The 27,782-nt window shown below is 49.3% G+C and overlaps 1 protein-coding gene across 2 annotated transcripts; it reads left to right on the top strand.

Annotated features, from left to right (window-relative positions):
* Positions 1-391: 391 nt before the first annotated feature.
* On the top strand, positions 392-27,602 carry SREBF2 (sterol regulatory element binding transcription factor 2). Of its 2 annotated transcripts, none has more exons than XM_065850104.2 (19): positions 392-598; positions 4,869-5,261; positions 6,582-6,763; positions 7,921-8,061; positions 9,848-10,069; positions 11,198-11,312; positions 11,520-11,701; positions 12,473-12,665; positions 13,655-13,836; positions 14,496-14,769; positions 16,119-16,288; positions 16,503-16,671; positions 17,270-17,390; positions 18,887-18,996; positions 20,306-20,438; positions 21,555-21,723; positions 23,312-23,497; positions 24,084-24,195; positions 24,842-27,602. In XM_065850104.2, the coding sequence occupies exons 1-19, from the start codon at positions 481-483 to the stop codon at positions 25,060-25,062; spliced, it is 3,393 nt and encodes a 1,130-aa protein (XP_065706176.1). In that variant the 5' UTR covers positions 392-480; the 3' UTR covers positions 25,063-27,602. The 2 variants fall into 2 exon arrangements, with proteins under 2 accessions (XP_065706176.1, XP_065706185.1); XM_065850113.2 differs by having other exon boundaries at positions 393-598; positions 4,869-5,258.
* The last annotated feature ends 180 nt before the right edge of the window (positions 27,603-27,782 follow it).

Genomic DNA, 27,782 nt, shown 5'->3' with positions numbered 1-27,782 from the left:
AGGGAGAACAAACCCCTTCCTCGAACCTCCACCTGGCCCTTCAGCCGGGCTGGGGGCGCGGGGGCACCAGCTCTGCCCCCTCCCGGGTGTACTATGGGCAGAGGGCGAGCCGGCAGCGCTCCGCCCCCTCCCACGCGTGTCCGCCGCGCCCAGCGCTGCGCGGTGCCCCCGGCGCGCCCCGCCCCTCATGAATATTTTAATAAGGGGCGGGGCAGTACGGGGCGGGGCGGCCTATGCTAATGAGAGCTGCTGATCGTTGACGCGCCATCACACCACGCGCCGCCGCGAACGCCGATTGGCCGGGGGCGACCTGGTCTCATTGACAACAAACCGCGGGGGGCGCGCGCCGCCGCCGCGGCTCGCGGGCAGGCGGGGGGCGGGGCCGCCGGCCGGCCGGCCGAGGGCGGCCCAAGATGGCGCGGGGTCGGCGGCGTTCGCCCGCTGCCTCCGCTTGAGCGCCCGGGGCGGCGGCGGCGGTTCATGCGCCGGGCGCCTGGCGCGGCGGGGACCTGCGGGATGGAGGGCGGCGAGCTGGGCGCGGAGAACATGGAGACGCTGACCGAGCTGGGAGACGAGCTCACCCTGGGCGACATCGACGGTGGGCGTCGCGGGAAGGGAGGGGAGGGGAAAGGGGGTGAGGAGGCGGCGCGCGTGGGCTCCCCACGCGGGGTCGGGGGAGCTTTCATGGCATCCCCACGCGGGTCTGGGGCTGCTGGTGCCGCCCGGGGCGTGTGGGGTGCGTGGGTGGGATGGTTCTGGGGTCTCGCTGCGTGGGGTGTTCCCCCCTAGGAGTGGGGGCCGCACCGGCTTGGTCCCACTGCGTGGGGTGGGCTTCCCACGTGGTACAGGGGGTGAGCAGGGAAACCCCCTGTCCCGGGTGGGTGAGTGCGGGGGGTTGCGGGATGCGTCCCGCCGGGCAGCGCTCGCCTGGCGAGCGGCCACGCGTGTCTCCCCTCGTGGCGTGGGCAGACCATGGCCAGCCCCGCCTGGGCTGCGCTTCCGAACGACTTTCACGGGGCTGACCCACTCCGGGGGGCGGCGAGGCGGTAACCGCAAGAAGCTGTGTGGGGGTCCGAGCCCACGCAGCTGCCGCCCCTTCCTCCCACGCGTGGTCGCTGCCGACACGGGGCAGGGTGGGAGAAAGTGATTACCTTGTTTCCTGCCTTAGAGACGGGGGTAAATGGTGCTGTCCAGGGTTTCCCCTCGTTTTTCCTTGTGGGTTGCTTAAAGTCGGTGCTACATGATCGCTAGAGCTGTGCCGCCACTGGTGCCCGTGGGAGGGGGCTGTTGCCCTCCCCCACCAAAACACGTTTAACTGCTTAAATTTCCCTTTCCCCCCTGCCCTGCCGTGCAGTCCTAAAACTTCACCGCATCAACGCCAAAGCTCAGACCCTGAGCGAATCCAGATTTTCCACCAAAGCGCAGTAAAAGGAAGCGCCAGCTTGTGACACCTTGTGCCGTGTTTCACAAACAGCTCTGAAAACCCACAAAAAATACAGTTTCTTGATGAGCCGCGCTGTAGGCTGGAGACAGGGACCTGGCTCAGGCTGGAGTGGTGATGCCTAAAGCATCCTTGTTTAGCAGCTGGGAGATAAAATTAAACTAGTGCTTTTAAATTTCTAATTGCAATTGATTTGCAGTATAGCTAGGGGCAAAATGTATGTCCTTTTTTTTTATTTCTTCATTATCTGTAGAAGAAGAATATGATTTATAAGAAAGTAGTGGCTTAGTTATCACTTGTAAAGTTGCCAGTGCAAACCGAAGGTGCTGTTTGCTCTTGTTTAAGCACCATGTAATGAATTCTTAGGATCTATACGGAAACGGAGGTGAATTTTGATGAACCCGGAGCTGGCTCTGACCTGCTCTGTGCCCAGGGAGGTGTGATTCAGAGCGATGAGTAACTTGGGGAAAAAGAGCTTCACCTTCCTCCCTGGCTCCTGGGGTGGATTTTCCTGGGGGGAAGGTGTGTGACAGTCCTGTTATTTTTTGTGCTCCGACATGGATTCTTCTCAGGGTTTGAAATTCTGCAAAGGTTTAGATTTGGTTTTTAAGTCTCTGTGTCGGTGGGTTTTGGTGTTCCTCTCCCATTCAGGCTGAGGGACCCTCACCTCTTGCTGTGTGGGTTTTGATTTTTGTGGTAGAGGAGGAGCAACACTGGTCTGAGCGATGTGCTGACTGCTCTGGGATGTCGGTGCTCACCAGGGTCGTGCTCTGGGATGGGGTTGTGAGGTGGGTTAGGGGTCCCGATGCTGAGCCCAAGGCGTCTGGCTCTGCCTCCTGTCCTGGTATGAGCTCCTCAGCCAGTGTGGGTGCGAGGGTGACACCGGAGGGCAGGGTTCCGTTTGGTCACAGGTATGACACGCGTCTGGGCTCAGCGTTGTTTCTGTCAGGGTTGGGTTCTCCACCCTTCCTCGTCTCCAGGAGGGTGAGGGAGCAGCCTGGCTCTGAGCTACCGCCCAGGAGAGGTGGCCAAAGCCCTTGCCCTGCTGCCGGGTGTCTGCCCACTGGACTGATAGAAGCAGCGGGTGGGCTCGGTTTCATAACACCTTGTTGACATTTTTTACCCTTGGGCTGGGCTAGTTTTCTGCAGTATCATCTCACTCCGCGTTAGGGACCGAGACCTCCTTGCCATGAAGGATGTGGGTGATCTGACAGTGATGGATTTGTCACTGAGAGCTGTCCCCCAGAAGCTCCCGAGCTCCCTAACAGCGAGTGCAGACACTCACTCTGCTCTCTGTGTGTAGTCAAAGGTGTTTTAAAAGGAAGGGATTTGGATTTTGGATGTTGCAATTTCTCCTGCTTTTCATCTTCCTTGTTTGGTTGCTAGGAAGGCTCTTGAACACTTTGAAAGAAGTGGGTTTGATCACCTGTCAGTCTACTTTTAAAAAATTAATCTTTAGACTTTTTGAATTTAGTCTGTGATAAAGATGTGATTTAACTTGTGAAAGCAAGAGTAGTTTTTATAATAAGATATTAAACCTGCTGTGTTGAACACAACGTTCCTTAAAATACTATGCTTGAAATTTAGCTCTTCCAGAGCAAATATTGTCCAATTTATGTTTATTCTCTACTTTCAGTAGTGCTGTCTAATAGTGAGATAGTGGTGCCATCAGATGAAGAGCTTGAGAAGTACATAGTTGGGATTATCAAGTTTATTATGTTGGGAGTTATTTGGGCAGGTTTTAGCTATAGTCAGTTGGAGGGTGAAAAGCTGCTTAATATCCATCTACATGTTATGCAGAAGTGTTAATCTTTAAACAGCCCTCCTTGCTCTGATAATGTTTTGTGAAAGTTTACTGAGGCATTGCATTAAGAAAAAAAAATGCTATGTTCGTCTAGTTAAAAGCAGAGACAAAGGTTTGGTCCAGCTGGTCCCCAAGGGCGGCTGTCACTCCGTTTTGGGGAAGCGCGTGTCCCCACTTAGTGTTGGGTTATAAATAGGTCAGGAGGACACATCCCCTCCATGCAACAAGCTCCAGTTCTTAAGAGCAATGGTCATAGTCAATGCTTAAATGTGTGCAAGGGTGTGGAGAGATTGCTGTCAGAAAGGAAGAAGAGTAATATCGTAGAAATACAGAAGTATGGTGAAACATTTGTTGAGGGAGCAAGAAGGCTGGAGGATGATCCCTTTGCTCTGTCTCAGGAGTGACAGACAAATTAATTGGATAATGAGTGGGTGTCATGTTGGAGAAGCAGATTAATGACCCTCTTATTGCTGGGACAATTTCCATGGAAACACTTTATGAAGAGTTTACTTCTTCGAACCCCCTTCATAAACCACAGCAGCAACATCCTTTGGGTTTACGGATGAGAAAGCTCCTGGTGTAAAGAGCCCTTTGCCATATTTTTTCCTATGAATCAGAAATCTATTTTCTGCTTTCTAAACCCAAATTAATTATTTAGTTATAAACCCTTCATTATATTTGTGGGTCCCCTCCCTTTTTTTTTTTTCTACTGGCGGAAAAATAAAAATGAATAGGACTTTGAGAAAGCGGAGAAAGAGCCCGTGCAGCATGGGCAGGTTGTGGGGTGGGGAAAGGATGTCTGACTCCTCACACCACCACCCACGCACAGATCGGGGAAGCACTCAGGTAGCTTAAGGTGCGTAATTGGATTAAATTGGATTAGATGGAGGCAAGAGGAAGCTTCACTTATGAACAATGATCTCTCTGTGGGAGAGAGCTAGGGCATTGTGGTAGGAGCCTCTTGATGTGGGCTGATAAAATCCTGGAGAAGGTGGGATGGGGAGAAACTGCTCTGCAGTGATTGCAGGCAGGGGACCAATAGGCAAAAAACCCCTCAATATATGGTAGTTTAAACATGTGCATGTACTTCTTCTGCTACAGTTCTATAAAGTGGTGTTTACTTTAGTGTTTTTTTCCCCTAAATTTCTGATATGCTTGAAAGTAAAAGTTAAGATGAATTCTTGTCACGTTTCTTCATTTTCCAGATGCTCAGTGGGGCAGGGAGACTTATGGGGCTTGAAAGCACCCTAGAAGTTGGGTGAAAGAACAGTTAGGGCTGGAAGTGCAGAGGTGCTTCATTTCTTCCTTCTGCATGGATTAGACTGGAGCAGTGATGTAACAAGACTCTAATATTTTTAGATATACTGAAGATAGCTTTAAATTCTAGTCTGTGCTTTGGTCCTGTGGTCTGGGAAGGTGCTGCAGGAGAGTCCTGCCTTTCCCCCTGAGCAGCGGCAGCAGTGTCCTGCTGCTGGCCACCTCTTGGTTTCTCTCTGGAAATGTTAGGTGGGTGTGATACGTTCTCTGGAGCTTTTGAAGGCCCCAGAGCTCCCTTCTGTGCATGAACACTCTCAGTGTTTGGGCAATAAAATAGCATTGAATACGTTTTCTTCTGTTTCACAGAGATGCTGCAGTTCGTCAGTAACCAAGCAGGCGACTTCCCAGATCTGTTTTCGGATCACTTGTGTGGCACCTTCCAGGGTGGCAGCAGCAGTGGCAGCAGCAGCAGCGGGACCCTGGAGCCGCAGGGGCAGCGGTACAGCCAGGTGCAGGTCCAGCCCTTCCCGCTGCCCCCCGCCTCCCCCCAGCTCCAGAGCCTGCCCGTCAAAGCTGCCCAGGCAACCCCCCCGGCCCCGCCGCGCTCGGCCCCGCTCCTCCAGCCCCGGCCCCCGCTGCAGCCGCAGCTCCAGCAGCAGGCCGTGATGATCGCACCCACCACCTTCAGCTCTGCTCCGCAGACCAGGATCATCCAGCAGCCGGTGATCTACCAAAACGCGGCCACGAGTTTCCAAGGTAGCAGTCAGGGTGCTCAGGCTAGGGGTGTGCACGGTGCACTTGTGATTTTGGGATGTTCAGGCTAGGGGTGTGTATGGTGAACTTGCAATAAATGGTGTTGGTGTTCCAACTCCAAAAGCACCCTCGGCCACAACCAGGCTGATGGTCTTTTTTTTGTGGTGCTGCCTGTGGGCTGTTCCTTGCCTGCTGATGGGGCTTTGGAGTTGGGGGAGCATGAGAAACCATCAGAAATGAGATCTGAAGTCTTTTTGTGTGACCTCTTGCAAAAGTGGTCTTCTTGCCACTCTCCTCTCTTAGGGCCTTCTATCCTATGGCTCGAGAGGCTTGATAAAAGTACATCTGAGAAGTGATTGTTGGCAACCCTGTCCTCCCACTGATGGGTGCCATAGAAAGCTTCAGTCTGTCTGATGTGATGGTCCAGAATGAAGGCACATTTTAACTACCAAGCTCTCGAGTGCAGTACTTGCATTGAGCAGAGACAGTTGTAGGCCTATTTAACAATGACCACATCTTCCTTTGTGAGTGCCAGCTGTCTTGATCCTCTTCAGTCAGTATTGATTCTTTACATGTTAAGTATGATCCTGGGGTCCACCCAGATCAGCAGAAGTGGGCAAGTGCTGGTTGGATGAGAACAAGTCCTATGAGGAGCAGCTGAGGGAACTGGGGTTGTTTAGCCTGTAGAAAAGGAGACTGAGGGGAGACCTTATTGTTGTCTACAACTACCTGAAAGGAGGTTGTACCATGGAGGGTGTTGGTCTCTTCTCCCAAGTAGCAAGTGATAGAACGAGAGGAAATGGCCTCAAGTTGTGCCAGGTAAGGTTTAGGTTGGATATTAGGGAAAATTTCTTCACAGAAAGGGTTGTCAGGCATTAGAACAGGCTGCCCAGATAAGTGGTTGAGTTGTCATCCCTGGAGGTGTTTAAAAGACATGTAGATGAGGTTTTTAGGGACGTGGTTTAGTGCTGGAGTTAGATTATGGTTGGACTTGCTGATCTTAAAGGTCTCTGCCAACCAAAGTGAGTCTATGATGTACCATGTTAAATGTCGCTGAAGTAATGAGTTCTGTGCTATCAGACCAAAGGTGTTTGACTTTATTTTCTCTTGGCTGATTCTCTGTGCCTCCTGGAAAGCTGCTGTTCTAGGTACAGTGTCCTCTTGCAGGAGGCACCAAAGGAGCTAGAAGCTTCCCAACGTGTGTGGGATGTGTTAGATGAACGCTACCTACTGAGAAGTTCTGGGAAGAAGTTAGGAGCATTAGCAGGCTCCAGAATGGAGACCTGTTTTTCTGGACTTATTCCTGACATCTCTTCTCCTTTTCAGTTCTCCAACCTCAAGTCCAGAGCCTGGTGACGTCCTCCCAGGTCCAGCCGGTTACCATCCAGCAGCAGGTGCAGACGGTGCCGGCCCAGCGAGTGCTCACGCAGGCGGCCAATGGCACCATCCAAACCTTAACACCGGCCACGGTCCAGACAGTTGCTGCACCACAGGTCCAGCAGGTTCCAGTAAGTAAAAATGGGGAGTGATACAGGGATCCAGCAGCAGCAGAAGTTACTTGTGTGGGTCTGGTCTCCTGACTTGCCAGAGGAAAGGTGGCAAAGCTTGTAGCATTGGCAGTCCTGCTTTTGTTCCAACATTTTTATGTGCAAGAGGTATTTCTAGCCAGCCTGTGTTCCAGAAGCGTTTTACTTCATGGCAGTCACACGTGAAAGTCCCTGTTGTGAGCCGTGATGTGACTTGGTGGGTGACATTTGGAAACAGTTTTTGTGAAAACACCTGCATAACTAAACTTAGTCTAAAATATTTTTGTAACCTGGTGCTGCCAAACTGGTTTGGAAACCTTACTTGAACAAGCTTTCTTTGACTTTTACCTACTTCTTTGCAAGTCTACCACCTCTGTCATGTCTTGTAAGGGCCAACTGATACTGGATCGTTTTCTTCCAGTTCTGCTGCTGCTACAGCATCATGTGGTGGGTTTTTTTTTTTAAACATGCCAAAGACTGGAAAAGTCTTGTGTCTCTTTGCATTAGGTACAATAATTTATGGCTAGGAGACTCTCAATATGACAGAGTTTCAGTTGTACTCTGCTATCTCTGGTGTTCTCTGTATTTGAGAGTCCACGAGGTATTTATTATGGCAATATAACTACACTTGGTTTTGATCTGCATGATATCCATGGTACAGATCGTGTCAGTGAAACTGGAGTGGGGAAAGCTTCTACAGGTATCTGCCCAAGCAGGCTCTCTGAGTACTCTGAGTACTCAAACAGTTAATGTAGGCAGCTAATTATAGGTGTAATTGGAGAGGGGAAGGGAGCTTTACCATCAGCTCTTTTGTGTTCATACATACTTGTTTACTTCTAGTGCTTGATTTGAAAACCAATGTCCTGGTAGTTCTTCTGCCTCTCTCCCTCCAGTGCTGTTCACATTGTCTCATGGTCAGAGGTTGCTTCAGGGGCCAACAAAAACCATCCTGGTGATGCTGGGCACAAGTGGAAAGCTGATGCTGGCCCTGCTGGGCCCGGTGATGCTGGACCCTACTCTTTTGCTGTCTGCTGAGATGTGAAGTTGCAGCTTTTGCCTTTGCTTACCTCTGGCTACTGAGATGAGCAGAGAAATACGTGCTTGCTCTCCCCTTCACCTCTGACTCTCTTTCAACCCAGGTTCTGGTCCAACCTCAGATCATAAAGACGGACTCCCTTGTCCTGACAACCCTGAAAGCGGACGGGAATCCCGTCGTGGCAGCGGTTCAGAACCCAGCGCTGACAGCGCTCACTGCGCCCATCCAGACCACGGCTCTGCAGGTACCGGATGGACCTTCTTCTCCCTTCCCTCTCCTCGCTGACATCCTTTGCTCTTAATGCAAGGAAGAGATTTGGGCTTCAGTATTCTGCAGCAGTGCAAACAGGAGGGGTTTGGGGGGCTGCTCTAGACATGTCCAGAGTGAGTAATACTCTGGTTCTGCCAAGGCTAAACACACAGATTGTACTTTTTTGGCAGCCTCCCATGGCCAGTAAGCAAAGACCAAGGGCATGTTTCTGTTTACCTTTTTCTGGTGTTACAAGGAGAGGAATATGACCTAAAAATTGCATCCAGTTTTTAACCCCTGGAAGATACTTGAAGGTGAAAGCTAACTCAGAATACCTGTAGAACTTCCCTCCCTCAGTAATGTCTAACAGCAGTATGTTGAATGTGAAAACTAATTAAGCTACTTTTCAGATGGCATTTGTAGTGAGGATTCAGCATAATCATTCGAGATGGCAGCTGTGTTTCATGGCCTCCATTTCTTATCAACTCCGAGAAACTTGTGCCCCCAAAGGCACATTTATTACGATCTTCTGCATTCTGAGCAGATATCTCTTCAAATATTTACTGGGGGAGATAAACTTGCAAGTCTGGACTTAACTTTTGACTTCTTTCGCATAGTATGGTAGACTTCTTATATACTTGTCAGTAGCCAGACTAAAATTCTCAATTAAACTGCTTGCTTTAAGGTGACATTTTCACACAGAGGTGAGGCTTATGTGATCATGTCTGTTTGAGACGCAATCTGTAAAGCATTTTGAACACATATAAATTTGGTTGAAATTCACCAAGGAAAGATGTAGGACTTAAATTCACTTATTTGTCAAGTTTCAGCTTGAAAGAAAACTCAATTAATTTCTAATATCCTAATTAGAAGACTGTTTCAGAATCAGAATTGTTTCTGAAGTTGCTCATGGCTACTTTACTTTCAGTTGTGTTAGTCTGTCTTTTGACAGAGATACCTCTTCCTTTCCATAACCCCTTCCCTGACCCTTGGTGTACTTCAGAGAACACATGTACCCTTCTCAATCTTGTTTTGCTGGGTTAAGTGGTCTAAACTTTCTTTACTCCAACTGTCCTAGAAGCCCCTCTGTGCAACTATTCTGATAGGATTCATCATCTTTTATTGCAGAGCACATACTGCTTTATTTTGATGTAAATAGTTTGTCTCGCATCTAGATGTCCGAGTCTGAGCTTTTCATGCCAGTGTGTATCACTCATTGCCTTAGTTCTTCATCTTAAGGCAATTTTATAGCTTACGGATCTGTTTTTTTTTCTGTTTGAGTTCAAATCAACTGCATTGCTCAAGCCAAGGTTTGTTTTTCCGTAGTCAGGTCCATTCTAACATTGCTGTTACCGGTTTGGAAGTAGCATTGCCAGTTGCTGACTTGATGACTTTATTCATCCACGGGAAAAGTGAATTTTAGACACTTGGGGTGTAAGGATGGTAGGAGCAAGGAGGAGCCTTGGTCCCTTTCTCTGCTTAGTGGATGACCAGGGCATGGTATTGATAGAAGAGTTTTTCATGCTCTTGGAGAAAAAGAGATGTTTTTACTTCGTGCTGGCCAGTCTGAGAGGCAGAGTGGCAGATTTTTTTTCCTGTGCTGCTGTGCCAATGCTTGTGCCAGCTAGGGAAGATGGAAGGAGATTGGCATACCTCTGCTTTTCTGACCTGTACAAGCTTTTCCTGATTCTTCTTTTATGTACTCATGTTTCTTTTACCATCATAAACTTTATCTAAGTTGGCTGATTGCTCATGACGCTTGTTACGCGTGGTCTTTGTAGACCCTCGTTGGGAGCAATGGGACCATTTTGACCACAATGCCGGTGATGGTGGGACAAGAAAAGGTGCCTATCAAACAAGTTCCTGGGGGTGTCAAGCAACCAGAACCACCTAAAGAAGGAGAGAGGAGAACAACTCACAACATCATTGAAAAGCGCTACCGGTCATCCATAAATGACAAGATCATTGAGCTGAAGGACCTTGTCATGGGGACAGATGCGAAGGTAAAGATATGGAATAAGAGCAAATCTGGTGTCGCAAATTCTTTGTCTTAAGATGCTTGTTACTCTACCAAATGAAGCAGTTGGGTACAGGTGACTGTTAGTGCACATATGTTGGGATAAGACTGGTGAGAAACACTTGTGCAATGGAAAACTTGATAATTGTATTCAGGAAGGGTCATCTGTAAAATGTTTATTTTACTATGCTAGTGGTACTATTTCTTGAAAATAAGCTATACTTTACACATTTGTTCTTATGCCAGGCCTAACTTAAATAGGCTTTCTAGGTAGAATATCCAAGTGGATGTTTTGATAACTCAGCCAAACCAGAGCTTTTTTAATTTAAATTTCCTTTCCCATGTGACTGCAGTAGGGATGAGGGTTTACAGAGCTTTCCAGTTTGTTTCCTTTAGATACTGAGTTGTGAAAACTCCTGCTTGCTCAAATATTAGGAGCTGTTTTGTACCATGTATTCAGGATTGTCCTGTTCACTTAACCTCATGTTGCCAGAGCGTGACTTTTTGATACCTTGCATGGTCTCCGTACAAATGTGTGCACTAGTGAAGTCACCTCCTGTTGCTGGGTGGAATTGGAAGCTTATATTTTTAAAATATTGGTAATGTGTAGTGGCTTCACAGTACTTTGGACTTGTGCTTGAAGCTAAACTTGTCTGCTGCTTCTGGAAGCAAGTATTTTCATGGGGATGGCCAAGGGAGTGAGGCAAGGAAAGAACCACTGATCTCAGAATTAAACAGTGAAGAACGGTTAACAGATGGCAGCTTGTTCCGTCCCAGAAGAAAGCCACTTCATTTCAAAACCATGGTACTTTCCAAGGACTGTTTCTGGCTGAAACCTAGATATGAACTCTGTTGTAATTTGGATGTTAGTCTGTTTCGATTACACTATTTTTATAAGATCCCTGAGAAACTGCAGTCCTTGTGTGCCTTTCAAAGTTGGATGCCTTGCTCAGAGTGTGCCCTGCTGTTGGTTTCTTTGCAGCTGATGAGGGGTCCTTTACACCCTTTTCTTTCTATTGCCATGTGATACAAAGGGTTGTGGTACCCCCACAAGCAGGAGTGACCCTTTAACGCTCTTCATATTAATGGCTTTGTACCTCTTAATTCCTTGCAGATGCACAAGTCTGGAGTCCTGAGAAAAGCCATTGATTACATTAAATACCTACAGCAGGCCAACCATAAGCTGAGACAGGAGAACATGGTTCTGAAGCTGGCTAACCAAAAAAACAGTAAGTTGTGGAGGCTGTGTGGCGGGGGAAGGTGGTCAGCAGGAACATAGGATGCCTCGTGAAGTTACTTATCCCTGACAGAGGTGGATAATGTGCACGTGGCATCGATAGTGGCTGGTGTTCCTCCAGGTGACAGAGCCAACCTGAGCAACACTGGCAGGACGCAGGATTGTGAAACGTGTACGTAACACACTCTCACTCTTGCAGAGCTGTTGAAAGGCATTGACCTAAGCAGCCTGGTTGACAACGATGTGGATCTGAAGATAGATGACTTCAACCAGAACGTGCTGCTGATGTCTCCTCCAGCCTCTGACTCGGGATCCCAAGCTGGCTTCTCTCCCTATTCCATTGATTCAGAGCCAGGAAGCCCTCTCCTTGATGATGCGAAGGTATTTGTGACTTCACTTGTCAAATTCAAGGCATCTACTTCAGGGGTACATAAGGGCCAGAATTTAAGTTCTCCTAATTCTCAAGAGTGGAACCAGTGGACATCTGGCAAGCAGATCTGTAGGGGTCAGAGATTCTTTGTAAACATGAGGAATGGCTTTTATCTATTCTTAAATGATCGACACTACTTCCTGAGCTGTATTAGCTGAGCCATACCTGAGTTGCTAAAAGAGCTGTACTTGGTGTTCAGCCACTGGAGAGTCTCTGTGAATGTACAGTGTGTGTTCATGACCCAGAGAACCCATGGCTTTCCAGGGAGATATATGTCCAGTGAATAAAGCAGGAGAACTTGGAGATGAATGATGATGTCAGCTGTGGTTAATGAAACCATAAATTACCACAGTAACGGAAAGCTGTTAGCTGTCTTCAGCTGTCAGCTTTGTTTTGTGGATATCACAGAAGCATCTCCTGAGAAATTATCGAAAGAGTTAGGGCAGCAAAGGTTAATCCTAGCCTAAACAGGGATCCAGTTAATGATAACTGAGATGACTGGAAGCAGAGGAAGGATGAAGGCACTCACATACTTCATCCTTATCTGACTAAGCTAGGGAAAGCTTCACTGGTGTTCTTGCTGATCTTGATCTTAACAGCAAATTTTGAAACATGTTGTGTTTCTCCTTCTTCCCTACCCCTCCCCTGGCATAAGCTTTTTTGGTTCTACAGAACGGTAAGCAGTTTTCTTCCTCCTTCTCTCCACTCCTATTCCTTTGAAGGTTAAAGATGAACCTGATTCTTCTCCTGTGGCCCTTGGTATGGTGGATCGCTCTCGAATACTCCTCTGTGCTCTCACATTCCTTTGCCTTTCCTTCAATCCTCTGACGTCCCTCCTGGATGCCCGAGGAACCTCAGAGTCTGACAGCCTGGTGCACCACGGCTCTGGCAGGAACGTGCTGACCATCGAGTCAGGTAATGAACTACAGTAGTTTGGACCACAGAATGTGGCCAGGCTTACGTGGTCTCCCTAAAGACCATCTCCAGCTGTGACAGCTGCAGGTCACGAGGTAGTCCTGATTCAGTAGGATGGTTTTGTGTGTTCAGGGAGTTGCGCAACCTTTGTTGAATGGTTGTGGAGGGATGGTAACTGCAGGCCTGGGTGTGGGAGGAGAGCCAGCTAAGAGCACTTGGACACAGTTCCCCTTTACATTCATATCCAGCATTCTTCTAGAGCCAAACCAGCCTTTGCTCGGCATGGTGAGGTGAGGGGCACTCACTTGTAGACCAGTGGCCTGGGCTCTCAGGACAGACCCTTGAAAAGTATCTCAGAGTTAAGGTATCTTCCTGTCCTCATTGATCTTTGAGGTGTGTCCACTTTTTATTTGTTTTTAACGTAACAGACTGATTTTTGTAACTTATTAACAAATTAATAGGTAAAGAATTACTTCAGAAACACTTGCTATAGTGTCTTGCAACTGGTTTGTTCAGTACACTTATTAAATAATGTTCCTAGTTTAGAGTTCGGCAGCTTAGGGGAGGGCAGGGGATTCTGTAGGCATGCTGTCATTTTCCTGACTGATGAATATGCTTCCTCAGTGTTGCTTTGTGAACTTAATTAAGACCGGAAAATGACACTGAAGGTATTCACTAGCTGTGAGTGTATCTGATAGTTTTCCTAGAATACCTCATATTCTGATTTTTTCTAAGTGCCAACTCACTTTTTTTTAATAAATCAGTCTTGTAAAAATAACTATTTTTATTTAGTTAGGAATGTTGTGGCTTGGAGTTTGAATGAAAAACTGTTGATACAGGTGTTTCCTGATTAAATGCCATCTTTCCAGAAGTTGATACCACATGTGACAAGCGTAGCAAAACATCCTTCTGGGTCTGTGCTCATCCTGTTGCTGGGCTTTCAGTGCCCAGATTAACACTTAGCTTTCCCTTTGGGATGTCCCCTGCAGATGTGGGTGGTTGGTTCGGCTGGATGATGCCCACGCTGATCCTGTGGCTGGTGAACGGAGTGATTGTCCTGAGCGTGTTCGTTAAGCTCCTTGTGCATGGAGAGCCGGTGACGCGGCTGCACTCGAGGTCATCAGTCGCCTTCTGGAGGCATCGCAAGCAAGCAGACCTGGATTTGGCACGGGTAAAGTCGACTTGACATTTTGCATCAAACGCATCTTCTAGGAGGGGCTGTGGGTGAATGTGGCCCCGCAGGGTGGTGGTTCAGCACTTACAAGTGCGTGGTGTTCCTCGAGTGGATTATCCAGCCTGACTTCAGAGAAGCTGGTGCTGGGTTGCCTTGAGCTCATTGCCATCCTCCCTCAGCCTAAATTAGTGCTGCATGGACGTCATCATTGGCGGAGGCTCCTCACTTCTGTCCTTGTCTCTTGCTGCTGCATCTCATAGCAATCTTTGGCAGCAAGGTCTTGTTTTTTCTCTATAATCTGGCCTTTGCTGTGTCTGTCTGTCTGTTGTCCTCCAGCCTCTTGGAAGTCATCTCCATTGTTGAGGCAACTTTTGGGTTTTGATATGAGGACTTGCATGTTGTTTGAGAAGGCAGAAAGCTCCTTTCACCTAGTGCTGATGCATCTCGCAGGCAGTGCAGGACCAGAGCCATGTGTGGAAAGATATGTGTAGGGACAGATTTGAAGATGCTTTAAATCACTTTCATGTTTAACAGCACTAGGCTGACTTCCCTCAGCTAAAGTTTTTGTCTTAGCTTGCACATCAGTTTGTTTTGCTCCCCAAGTGTCTCTGTGATGGTGCTTTTTGCCATTGAACCTTTTGTTCTGTTATTTGCAGGGGGATTTTGCTGCAGCTGCGTCGAACCTGCAGACTTGCCTGTCGGTTCTTGGCCGAGCGCTGCCGGCTTCCCGCCTGGACCTGGCCTGCAGCCTGTCCTGGAACGTGATCCGCTACAGCCTGCAGAAGCTGGCGCTGGTGCGGTGGCTGCTGAAGAGGACGTCTCATCAGTGGCGGGCAAGGGAGGCCACCGCCGGCTCCGAGGACGAGGCCAAGACCAGTGCCCGGGATGCAGCTCTGGCGTATCATAAGCTCCATCAGCTCCACATAACAGGTAGGAACGGAGGTGGCAGATCTGCTGTCCTCCTCGCTTTGCCAAATGAGGAGGCTCAGAACTGGTCCTGGGGGGTACAGGGAGAGCAGTAAGCCCTCTCTCCTCTGAGAGAGCTGCTGTTGGATAATATCCTGACAGATTTTGGGAGCTGCTCACTAAAACATGACAGGTAAATGCCATAAAAGACCTCTGTAAGAACAGCCGAAGCAACAGCTGTGTTTTGAGTTACGTGTTTCTGAGTCCACAGAGGTGGGTGAGAGTCTCTCCCAAGCAGCAGCTGGTTGAGTCCAGTCACTTTTTGTTGCTGTTAAGGGCTTGTTTCATCCCTGTCACTTGGGTACGTGATGTGGAAGCCAAGGCTGGGGTTAATTGCCGGAAGAACTTGAATTTCTGAAGCTGTGTAGAGTGCAGATTGCCAGTTGGTGTTGATAGGCTTTGAAAACCTGGGCGTGTGCACATGTGCTAAGGAAGTACTTGAATGTTCCTTGTGAACAGTTGTTTTTGCCGTTGCCTTGGCAAACTCATTTGCAATGTTAATAGGCTCTGAGCGCATCAGAATTCCAAGCTAAACTTCCTTCTGCCTTATTCTGTGCAAACTGCAGCCATGCCTCCAGTTCAGCCTGGAGAACAGAAGTCTCTGGGAAGACCTTATTGTGGCCTTTCAGTACTTAAAAGGGGCCTATAAGACAGATTTTTTTTTAGCAGGGCCTGTTACAATAGGACAAGGGGTCATGGTTTTAAACTAAAGGAAGGGAGATTCAGGATAGAAGTGAGGAAGAAATTTTTTACAATGAGGGTGGTGAAACACTGGCGCAGGTTGCCCAGAGAGGTGGTAGATGCCCCATCCCTGGAGACATTCAAGGCCAGGCTGGATGGGGCTCTGAGCAACCTGGTCTAGTTGAAGATGTCCCTGCTTATTGCAGGGGGTTGGACTAGATGGCCTTTGAAGGTCCCTTCCAACCCAAACTATTCCATGATTCTTTGCCAACAGGGATAAGTACTTGTCCTTAATATTATCTGTGTAGGTACAGGTGTGCACTGCAATGTAGTTCAATTTTAAGATAGTGATGAATGTAGCAAGGCAAAGTTTGCTGATTTTTATCCTAACTGGTTTAATTATACAGGGGTTTCTTGCAGAAGCAGAGCTGTGGATAGCAACCTTGTTATCTGTAGAGGGAAGACTTAGTTATAGTTGTTCTGTTGCCTGAATACAAACTACTATTTGTAAACGTCTTGTGTCATCAGGCTCTCATTGTCTCTTTAGGGCAGTAGCCCTGCAAATCACAGTAGTATTTAGTAGCTGGTACTGCAGCATTAAAAGCTAAGACTTCCTTTCCCTCCTGGTGCAGGTAAACTTCCTTCCAGCTCGGCTTACTCAGGCTTGCACATGGCCTTGTGCGCTGTGAATCTGGCTGAGTGTGCAGAAGAAAAGATCCCACCCAGCACCATGGCAGAAATCCACCTGACGGCTGCGGTTGGTTTGAAAACCCGCTGCGGAGGCAAGCTTGGCTTCTTAGCGGTGAGTTGTTGTCTCCTTCTCTATCCCACCTCCAAGCAGAGCTCTAGGAAGGTCTGCAAGCTGACATTGCCGTAGCTCGGGTCATCTGCAAGCACCACAATTACAATCCAGCCCGCAATTATGATACAAGCTGTAATTGTGATATGGCCTTTGTCCTTGGTGGTGTGTGCTGTTTCGTGGGTATTGTTCCCAACCTCAGCTTCTCCTTTCCCAGAGCTACTTTCTAAGCCAGGCCCAAAGCCTGTGCAGCTCGGAGCGCAGTGCCATTCCTGACTCGTTGCGTTGGCTGTGCCACCCCCTGGGGCAGAAGTTTTTTGTGGAGCGAAGCTGGACGGTGAGGTCTGCTGCGAAGGAGAGCCTGTACTGCACCCAGAGGAACCCTGGTGAGAGCTGCGTGTGTCCTGAGTGCCTGGCAGGCTCTCCACCTCTGGGACCAAAGCGTGTGTCTCTTCTATGTCCACCCAGCTTGTAGTCTTCGTGGGTGGGCAAGAGGAGTTGAGACATGTCTCCTCAGCTTGCAGGACCTGGCTCTCTTCCCTGTTTATACTGTATTGTCATCCCACTTGTGTCTTTATATGCTGGAACACAACCTGGATGTGGCTCTGAATGTCTGGGGGTGACTTAGGGGGGAGACCAAGGTTCATCCTCCGCAGAGCAGCATCATTGCTGTTTTGCTGAATGTCTGAAGTACCAAAGAGATGTTTGACCAAGGGCTGAAGCTTTATAAATGGATTAAAGAATTAAAAGAGCCCTGAGAACTGAGTCTTTAGAAAACTTCACATTGATTTCTCAAGAGTTTCCCTCTACTGCTCTTCCTCTTGCTCCTACATTTTGATTCTTCTTTTCCTCTCTTGCACTTACATTTTGATTCTTTGTGGTGTGTGGGGGGTGGTTGGTTGGTTTTTTGTTGTGGTGGTGGTGTTGGGTTTTGGTTGTTTTGGTTTTTTGTGAAATGGTTTGGTTGGTTTTCTTTCTCTCTAGCGGATCCTATTGCACAAGTTCATCAGGCATTTTGTGAGAACCTGCTGGAACGAGCAGTGGATTCACTTGTGAAGCCTCAGGCTAGGAAAGACGTAACAGGACAAGAGGAGGAGGAGCCGTGGTGAGTTTGTGTTGCTGCTCTGGGGACTGCTCACCGCAGCTGCGGGCTCTGACATCAAGCTTGTCACTGTTGACTGAGCGCTCTGGGGCAAACTGAGTGGTTTGTCCTTGTTAAGATTTGAAATGAGAATGTAAGGATGGCCACCACAGCTTATTAGAAGGGTGAGCTCTGCCTCTTCATATAAAACCCTCTGAAGTCCAAGGTGAACCCAGGTGTGGAGAAGGTTTTTGGTGTCTGCCGGTGTAGTGCTGGTTGTTTCCTCAACTGGTTGGATGGTGTTTTTTCTGATGAAGCTTAATGTTCAGGAACACTAAAATTAGTGTGCACTTGCTGCTTCTGCAGACCAGAATAATATGTCCAGGGCTCTAAGAGCATGAAGGTCTGGCATGTCAGAGAGTGAGCCCACCCGCTCATGATGTTGTGCGTGAAGGTGTTCTCCTAACTCAACAAAGCATCACGCTTATCAGCACTGAAAAATCAAACTGACGCATGGCAAGAGCAGGAGAGGTGATGTTGGCCAAAATTGTCCTTGGCCTCTGCAAGCTCTGTAACCGAATGAAAAGGGGCTGATAGGTGGCAATCAGAGCAGCTCCTTGTACCGAACCACATCCAGCTCTTTCCTGGACTCGGCGGGAAGCCAGCAATTCTGCACTGTTTCTAGCTTGTATCCAGATTTTCTGGTGCCAGACAAATGCTATGTAAATATAGGGGAAGCTCTGTTTAGGATCCTGTCTCCAGAAGGTGTGGGTAAAGCCTCAAATGGGAAGATAGCCCGGTTTCCTTACCTCTGTGGGGAAAATATTGCACATCTAGCTTTTTTTTTTTTTTTTCCAATTATCTTTTCCATCATCATTGCAGAAAATGAGCAGCGGTCTGGTCTAATTGCTTGTACAATTACCAATGCTTGTGATTGGGTGCTGGTGTTGATTGTGAGAGAAGATAGCAGGACTTGTGTGAGTGAGGTGGATTGTCAATACACTTGTGGGAGTCCTGTCTCAGGGGAGAGGCCGCCTTTAGTAACACAGCAAGCCTTTTTGTGTCCATCTGTGGGGGGAGCTCAAAATCTTCATCTCTAACACGTCCCAGGAAATTAGATCATTGCCACATGTGCTGCTTTCTCTGACCAACGCTATGAACATGTTGTCACTTACATTCATACGTATTTGCATATATGCAAATAGTCACTTGCAGAAATGTAGTTTGGCCTATTTTGGTGGCAGTGATCAAAAAGGAGCCTGTAATCAGCTTGTAACGTACGTCATGTCCAGCATCTCTGGTTGAGGTGAGACTCGCGGTGTTGACCCTAGTTCTGCACTGGTCTCCTTACATGTTTCTTCAGTCCAAAAGTGTTGTCTAACCTGTAGAGATTGAACTTTCTGCTGGTTTGATGGGTCAACATTGTTTAAAAATGCCTTGTGACTGATGAGAAACGCCTTTGGGCTTTGGTACGTCCTGTTTGACAGCATAACAAAGGTCTGCCTTGCTTCTTGTTTCAGCGAGTTCTCTGGTGCTATGGAGTACCTGAAACTGCTCAACTCTTTCTTGGACTCGATGGGAAGCGGAGCCCCGCCCTTTGCCAGCAATTCTGTGCTCAAGTCTTCTGTGGGTGAGTCCAGCAGAACTGAAGCTCTACGGTCTACAGGAACTACCACTGTTATATATTCCACCTCTCACATTCCAGGCAAGGAGAAGCGCAGCCATTGCAGTGAGACTTAGTTGCTGAGCATCAGCACACCACAGTGTGGTACAGCGGCTCAGGCTGGAAGAGGGTGGTTGGGAAGGCTCGTAAATTCATCTGTGTGTTGGAATGCTGGGTTTCCGGGTGGGACTGCTGCTATTTGTATTGCTGGGCACATCCCAGGCTGAACCTTGTGCCCTCACGTGAGAGCTTGCTCCTGGCAATGCACAGCAAGAGGAAGGGTGTAGCGTACAAGCAAGTATAGCAGTATTGCAGTTGAGGTACAGGAAGTTTTTTTTTCCACTTAATTATCTATTGGACCCAATACAAGGTGACCTCACTTTCACAGCAGCTGTCATGTATATTCTGCAGTCTCCAGAGACCTGCAGCCTCTGCTGTAGGCAAGCTCTGGGCATCTATTGGGAGGTGCTTGGTTTGGTCCTTTGGTGTATATTTAGTGGGACAATGAAGACTGTAGGCTCCCTATGAGCCGTGTGCTCATCTGGACTTGGCTGGCAGCAAGCTGCTGGAGTGTTCATCTTGCTTGGTGTTGGTACAGACAGCACCTGGCAGTTCACTGGGATGCTGCTGGAGCTTTGAACATAGACTAACCGTGTTGTACCTGAAACTTATGGAGCAAACGTAGAAGGGAAACTAAATTTTTGTTTTTCAAGGGATTTTTTTTTTTGGTGTAAAGAGAAGTCTGTATTTGGGCAGTATTGTCATGGAATTTAAAAGCAGGTTGGAGTAGCAGAGCCTGTGTCCTTTGGCCCTAGGTAGGCTTTGGGAAGTTCGGGGTGGGGGATGTTGAATAATGAAGGAAGTTTTATAGGGAACCTGGTTTACTGGCTTGATGGTGGTTAGTGCCAAGGTAATATGGTGTACATGAGTGGTATTGTTACTTTGGGGTGGTGAGTGGTGATCATTTTTGGGAAGAAAGTAAACAGATTTCTAGACAAGCAGATTGGATAATTTCTTGTTGACAAGATAGAAACTCAGGATACAAACCACTTGCTTGTAGTCAGATATAGGCTGTTTGCAAGTGCCTGTTTGCGTTCCTGTGGCACATTTCAGCATTTACTTGGATGGCTGCATTCCCATGGGATCATTTTGGGCTCATTAGTGTCCGTCTTGGCAAAAGGCACTGGCAAAGGCACAAGACACCTGCACACTTCTCCCAGTGGGAAGGAGGCGGGTGTCCTCTCCTGGGCTACAGCTTCTGATTTTTGTTTCCCAGGCCCCGATGTGGTGTGTAGATGGTGGTCAGCAGCGGTGGCCATGACAATCGGGTGGCTCAGAGGAGACGATGCAGCTGTGAGGTCACATTTCACCGAAGTGGAGCGTATGCCGAAATCCCTGGAGATGTCAGAGTGCGTAGGCCTCCTATGGCTTCCAAAACCCCGCTCCTTCTAAACGAGGGTGGCTCTTCCCCAAACCCCTGTCCCGTGCTCTGTAGTCACACACCTCTTGTGCTCTGGGATGCAATAACATGTTGTACTCAGCTGTCAATGTGTAGATTAAAGCTTGCAGGCTGATATTAGGGATGGGAAGTGTCAGAATTGCTTATAATCATAGAATGGTTTGGGTTGGAAGGGGCCTTCAGAGGTCATCTAGTCCAACCCCCTGCAATCAGCAGGGACATCTTCAACTAGATCAAGTTGCTCAGAGCCCCGTCCAGCCTGGCCTGGAATGTCTCCAGGGACAGGGCATCTACCACCTCTCTGGGCAACCTGTGCCAGTGTTTCACCACCCTCATTGTAAAAATTTCTTCCTCGTGTCCAGCCTGAATCTTTCCTCCTTTAGTTTAAAACCATAACCCCTCTGTCCTGTCTTAACAGGCCCTGCTAAAAAGTCTGTCCCCATCTTTCTTACAGGCCCTTTTAAGTACTGAAAGGCCACAATAAAGTTTTTCTAGAACCTTCTCATCTCCAGGCTGAACAACCCCAGCTCTCTCAGCCTGTCCTCACAGCAGAGCTGTTCCAGTCCTCTGATCATTTCTGTGGCCTTGTCTGGCCTCTCTCCAACAGGTCCATGTCTTTCCTGTGCTGAGAGCTCCAGAGCTGGACGTGGGACTGCAGGTGGGGTCTCACCCGAGCAGAGCAGAGGGGCAGAGTTGCCTCCCTCGACCTGCTGGCCACTCTCCTTTTGATGCTTCTTTAGGGATGTCTTTCGGCTTTCTTCTAACTACACAGCCCACCACCTTCCAAAATCAAGCAGAACTCAGACACTGATGGAAAGGCTGCTGTCACCATCATGGTTATTTTGCATTAATGCTTCTTAGCCAGTTTCCTTCTGTTTCTCTATGCAGTCTGTGTAGGTGAGGAACAATTTCCATCTTTTTCTCTCCAATAAATGATGATATCTCTACTCTTGAAGATGGGAGGGTGAAAGCTGATGCTGGTTGCTGCCTGAACTCAGCTCTTGGGGCTGCCCTGTGGCAGTGTGTTGTAGTACTGCTTGAAATCAGTGCTCTCTTTCTCTTTCAGGAATGCCCTGGTGAAAGCCACCTTCTACCTGTGTAAAGCCATGCATGCCTCGCTGTCTGGGAAGGCAGATGGACAGCAGAGCTCCCTGGGTCACTGCGAAAGGGCCAGCAGTCACCTATGGAACAGCCTCAACATGAACAGCAGCGTCTCCAGCACTGTCCTCAACAATGTAAGAGCCATAAGCCCTGTGGTTTGTATTGGTTGTCAGGCTGGGCTTGCTGCAGATGTATCACTTCCCCATTGTATCTGCATTCTCCATCCATCCTGTGTCCAATGGGAGTAAAGGGGAAACTCCCTTTCCTTCCAAAGGGCATTGACACCTTTCTGCCCCTGCTGTATGGAGGAGCAGCATTGCAAGTACAGCATCATTTCCCTGAGGATGGTCTCAGCTGAGTTACCACTCCTCTCCTGCCAGTACTTGTCACCCTGGTGCTTTGACCACTTTGAATTTGGCCCACGGAAAGCATCCATCTCCATCCTCCAGCTGAAGCTACTGACATCTGTAAAACAGGACCTCATTAAGTCTACTCTGTTTCAAGGCAGCACTCACAAGTGTTCAAACCCTCTACCAAAAAAGTGAGACTGTGTCGTGCTGTTCCCGAGTTTGTGTGGGGCTTGTTTCTCTCCTTCCCAGGATTACCTAAAGCTGGACCTTTGCTGCGTGGCATATGGGACAACAATTCTGGTCCCTTATGTCACTCCTGGGTGGCAGCTGTAGTGCATTGTAGTTGCATTGCATGTTGTGGCAGTAACTGTGCAATGTTCCTGCAGTGCAGTACAGAGGCACTCTCTGCTTCAGCAGCACAGGTAGAGTCCCCTAAGAGCAACCAGGACAGCGAGCAATGCTAGAGGGCAGCAGCAGATGGGGAAAAGGCATTTGGGCAGCTGCTGTGGGCTGTGTCAAGGCTGCTTGTTTTATTTTCTTTGCAAGTAGGAAGGCTGTCTTTGCTGTTGCTAGGTAGTTCTGCTGTTTGGATAGGAAAGCCTTTGCAGGAGACCAGGGCATTGCTGGTGCAATATCCCCTTTGCATTTCTTATCTGGGCTGGGGTTGGGGTCAGCCTTTTGAGGATGTTGGCTGTCCTGGAGGGGAAAGCTGCTCCTCAGGCACAGCCCAGGGCTTGTTCCATAGGCTGGACCTCTCAGTGCTAGGCCCCAGAGATACTGCTTGGGCAAAAGGCTAAGTCCTGCTCTGTTTGGTGCATCATAGAATCATAAAATCATAGAGTAGTTTGGGTTGGAAAAGATCTTCAAAAGTAACGTAGTCCAGCCCCCCTGCCATGAGCAGGGACATCTTCGACTAGATCAGGTTGCTCAGAGCCCCATCCAGCCTGGCCTTGAATGTCTCCAGGGATGGGGCATCTACCACCTCTGTGGGCAACTTGTGCCAGTGTTTCACCATCCTCATTGTAAAAAATTCTTCCTCATGTCCAACCTGAGTCTCCCCTCCTTAGTTTAAAACCATTACCCCTCTGTCCTATTGTAACAGGCCCTGCTAGAAGTCTGTCCCCATCTTTCTTATAGGCCCCTTCTAAGTACTGAAAAGCTGCAATAATGTCTCCCCGGAGCTTTCTCTTCTCCAGGCTGATCATGGTTGGGCAGCTGGGCTGAGAGGGCTGGGGAGCGCCCCTGGGTGGGCAGGAGGTGCCACAGCCGCCCTCCCATGTGCCGTGTTGGCATATGTGTAGCAAATATCCTGCGACTCGCCTGATGGGTTGTGTTAATTAGCATGTGTGCCCGGGCCCCCTGGCTCTTGCAGATGATCCAGCTGCTGGCCTGTGACTTGCTGCTCTCTCTCCGCACCAGCCTGTGGCAGAAGCAGGTGAACGCCAGCCAGGTCCTGGGTGAGACCTACCACGCCTCAGCTCCGGAGCTGACGGGCTTCCAGCGCGACCTGGGCAGCCTGCGTAAGCTGGCCCATGGCTTCAGGCCTGCCTATCGCAAGGTGACAGCTTGCCTTCCCTGCCCTCCACCTCCAGCAGAGCTATACCCCTTCGTGGGGGTGGGGGGGGTGATGGGGGAGCTGCAGCCCATGGAAATTTAGAGAGTGTGTGGGTTGAGTGGGTTGGGCACTTGGGGCAAGATAGTCTGCCACCGGCAGCCTCCAAACTTGTTCTTGACGGGTGATGAGGGAGTCTGGTGCATGTGGAGAGATGTCTGCCTTTGTTTCTACCTATGAAGCCATCATGCCAAGCAAATACTGTGGCTTCAGACTGGGTCAGTCCGTCCAGGGAGTGTGGAAGGAGGCTTCCCAATTTTCCACCATGTTCCCTGCTCTTGTTCTGTCCCTTTCTGGGCCACTCACAGTTATGTGTGAAGCTTTTTTTCCCCTCTTCATGGTTGCCCTGACCTGCAAATTTCCCAGAGACAGGTGGGAAGATCAGGGAGGAGTGGGAAGTGGGTCTCTCTTGCCATCAAGGTGTTGGTGCTCTGCTCTTGAAATGTGATGGCTGAGGGATGACGTGAGTTCAGCCACAGCATCACCCCCATGCCACCCTGCCTCTCACTCCCTGTTCTGCCGTCCCTTCCAGGTCTTCCTCCATGAGGCCACCGTGCGCCTGATGGCAGGTGCCAGTCCGACACGTACCCACCAGCTGCTGGAGCACAGCTTGAGGCGACGCACACCCCAGAGCAGCAAGCAAGGTCAGCCATGGGGCCCGGACAGTGACCTGTGGGTCTGGGAGCGGGAGCGCTCTCAGGGGGCATAGCTGCAGCATTATGGCATCTTCCCTATGTCTGAGGCTCTGGATAGCCAGCTCCTGTCAGCCTATGGCTCATGGTGATGCTTCTGCCATGCTTTCTACAAGGTGGCTAACGTGAGCTGCCAGCCCTGGGCTGGAGGTGTTGGCAAACAAACTGGAAAACATCGGCCTTCGTGCAGCCACACATGCACGAAACTTGGCAGGCTGGAGTTTGGGGTGGTCAGTGCAAAGGCAGAAGCCAGGAATCCTAAAGGAGGGAGCAAAGGGACATTGTGCTGGTTGTAAAATTGCTTGGAGGTTTAAGGAAATGGGCAAATGTGTGTGCCGGTGTTCGGATGAGCCCTAGGAAGTGAAGTGAAATGGATGGTCTCTGTAGAAGACAGCATTGCTAATCCCTGTCTGACTCCAGACTGTTCTCTGCTGGCATAAAAGAGCTGCCTGAGGGTCCGCAGGCTACCCCCCACTCCTGGCACCACTGGGGTTGCCAGCCAAAGATGCCTGTGCTAGTCGAGGGCTTGCGTGGTGGGGTTTCATTACCCAGGTATGGTACCTTTATCATGAGCTTTCTCCCCCCACTTTGTGCACAGGTGAACTGGACACCCTGCCAGGGCAGAGAGAGCGAGCCACAGCCATCCTGCTGGCCTGCCGCCACCTGCCTCTCTCCTTCCTCTCCTCCCCGGGCCAGCGAGCTGTTCTGCTGGCTGAGGCCGCCCGCACCCTGGAGAAGGTGGGAGACAAGCGCTCCTGCAACGACTGCCAGCAGATGATTGTCAAGCTGAGTGGGGGCACGGCCATCGCCGCCTCCTAACGCCCGTGTGGGGCCACCTTGTGTGAAGACAGCCTGGTGGACCATCAGCCTGGACTTCCCTTCCGGAGCTTAAAAAAAAAAAAAGTGCTAGGTTAGGGTTGTGCTGGTGGGATCATGATGGGGTGGGAGAGGGAGGGTTTTGGTTTTATTTTCTTGTGGTTTTTTTTTTTTTTGGTTTTTTTTTTTTTAAACTTGCCCCAGGTTTAGCTTTATTATCCTCCTTACTTGTTCTCAGGCACTGCAGCAGAAATTTGTCTAGTTGTGGTTTTTGCTGTTGGGAAGCACTGCCCCAACCTGGAACCCCCATCCCTGCTGAGGGGTGAAGCCTGCAAGCCCAGGGCATAGAGAAGTCACACATGCCGTGTCTGTCCTCAGGGGCATCTTGTTGCCTTCCCGAACACCTTTGCGGATGGCAACCTCTGGGGAGGGCAGAGGATCTTCTCAAGGCTTGTCCTGGGGGCTGCTGAGGCCTGGGGCTGTTCCTGAGAGACAGGGGAAGGCACCAGCTTTCCGTGAGCTGTGCATGTCAGGAAACTGCTTTTTCACTGAAGCCCCCTACACCTGACTTTTACAGAGGTGCTCTGGGAGTATCGCTTGGGGCCAGTACTGCCTGGCAAATTTCTCTACCATTTTTATACAGGTTTTTTATAGGAGTGTTTGTGGCTTTACAAAAACATAGGGAACGATGCAGCAGATTTCACTTCCTTTCCACTTCATTTGTCTCCTTCCTATGATCAGAGCTGCCTCGGGTTTTTGGCAGGGGACTGCATTTGTGGCAGCCTGCAATACGCAGAGCCTTGCAGGAGGCCAGGGAGTCCCTGGTCACCTGGTGCTGGGTGGCAGCAGGGGTGGACGTGCAGTGCCCTGCACGCTGCATGAAGGATGAATGCTTCTCTGGTGCCTTTTCGTTGATGCAGAAACAATTTTTAGAGACAGGGTTTTTTTATTTTACTCAAGTCCCAGTCCCAGAACTTGTCTTCAGGTGTTTCTCCTTCTCCAACAGCTCCTGCAGGGACTGGGAGGCACTGGCTCAGGGTATGAGTCTCCCAGCTCTGTTGCTATTGCTCTTCAGAACAGTTTGACTTGGTGGGTGTTGAATCGCCTGTGACTTTCCAAGAGGGGAAGGTGTGTCAGGGACAGGGAAGGAACGGTTTGCCCCCTTTCTCTCTGCCTTTCCTGTTGCATCCCTCCGAAGAAGTGCAAAGCAATTGCCATCTCACACGTGCAGAGATGGAAACCAGCCTTTGGTGGATGGGCAGCAGTTTCTCCCTGTGCATGACCAGCGTGTGCTCTGTATCAGCAGCTAGAAGTACTTATATATGGGCAGCAGCCCAACCCTATCCTGCCCCAGTCAGACCCATACAGCTTCATTCCTCCTGTAAAATAGTAATTTGGGCTGTTTTGCAAGAAGCTTCTACATGTATCCAGTTTTTGCAGAGAAGCATGAGAGCTTGAGCTCCTCCCAACAGGAGAGGAAAAAGATGGGGGCTTGTTGTCTTACTTTCTATGGGAGAAACCTGTCTCCCAGCAAAGCCCATTCCCAGTGTCCTTGGGCTAATGCTGCAAACAAAAGCGTGGGGACCAGAAGACACTTCCCTCCCTGCCCCACTTTATTTGGGGAATAGCTGGTGGACCCCCAGCCCCAATGGCCAGCAGCCTGTGATGCTGTGTGTTGGAGGGGACTTCATCCTTTGAGGGGGAGAGACTGCGCTTGAGTGTCTTTGATCAGCGTATGGGATGCTCTGGTTCTGGTGGCAGCAGCCACTTCTTTGAGCAGCTATCCTAAGTGTGCAGAACAGCTCTTGGGTCTGGATGGGTTTTGATTGTCCATCCCAAGCTTCCTAGTTTATCAGTGATCTCATTTTTTGGGGGGGTGGATGCCATCCTCCTACTTTTCCTAAGTGGTTTTCGCACTTACTTCCTGGTCATGGGTTTTTCCTAAAATACAGAAACTCTTTCCTGTGGTCAATGTCTGAGTTATTTTGTGTTTCCCTTGATCTGCATGTAGCGTGTGGGAAGTTTTGTGTTTTACTAAAAGGGGAAGTGAGGCTTTGGGAAAACAGAGATGCTGAGGCTTCACTTTGTCACTTAACGGTGGACCGAGTCCTGGGGCTGGGCTGCAGTGAGTACGGGTGGGTTGGGAGGCTGCTGGGCTGAAACCCTGGTAGCTCATGGCACGATCCACAGAGGGTCCCACCACTGCTGGTACTTCTCTCCCCTCCAGGGTAAGGGCTCTTTGCCCTGTTTTTTTTTCTACACTGTCCATAAATGTGCTGCCCATCTGTCCCTACAACTTTTTTTATATGTGTGTGTATATACTGCAACTTTTTTTTGTTGTTGTTGGCGGGTGGGAGAAAATTGTTTTATGGATTATGTGAAGAAAGTCTATTTATCCACGTGGAGTTTGGAGTAGGGATGCTTTGTGATACAAGGTGAAACTGGTGGTGGGGAGGTTCCCTGGGGAAAATATCTGCTGTCTGAAAACCCTGTTCCAGGGCTCATGAGCATCTGTTACCTAATAAAGGCGAACATTACCACCACCTCCCACCTGCCCTCTTTTTCTTAGCCTTCTTCATCCCACCCAGCAGCTGCTCTGAAGCATAGGTGAGCCTGAAACGTCCTTCAGAGACATCCAACCACGCAAGCACGGTGGGAGGCTGTCAGTCCTTTGTCCTGGAAAATGGAGCTGTACGGATTGCAATGAAAGATAGTCCCTTGGT

Source organism: Patagioenas fasciata, chromosome 1, assembly GCF_037038585.1.
Source record: "Patagioenas fasciata isolate bPatFas1 chromosome 1, bPatFas1.hap1, whole genome shotgun sequence".
In the NCBI taxonomy this organism is placed as follows: domain Eukaryota; kingdom Metazoa; phylum Chordata; class Aves; order Columbiformes; family Columbidae; genus Patagioenas; species Patagioenas fasciata.
The sequence above is the reverse complement of the archived record's forward strand: the minus strand, read 5'-3'. Positions and strand labels throughout refer to the sequence as shown.

Coding starts and splice junctions, on each gene's coding strand:
- SREBF2 (XM_065850104.2), top strand. CDS start 481: ATGCGCCGGGCGCCTGGCGCGGCGGGGACCTGCGGGATGGAGGGCGGC. Junction 16,672..17,269: donor CTGCACCCAGAGGAACCCTG/GTGAGAGCTGCG, acceptor CTTTCTCTCTAG/CGGATCCTATTGCACAAGTT. Junction 24,196..24,841: donor ACCCCAGAGCAGCAAGCAAG/GTCAGCCATGGG, acceptor CTTTGTGCACAG/GTGAACTGGACACCCTGCCA.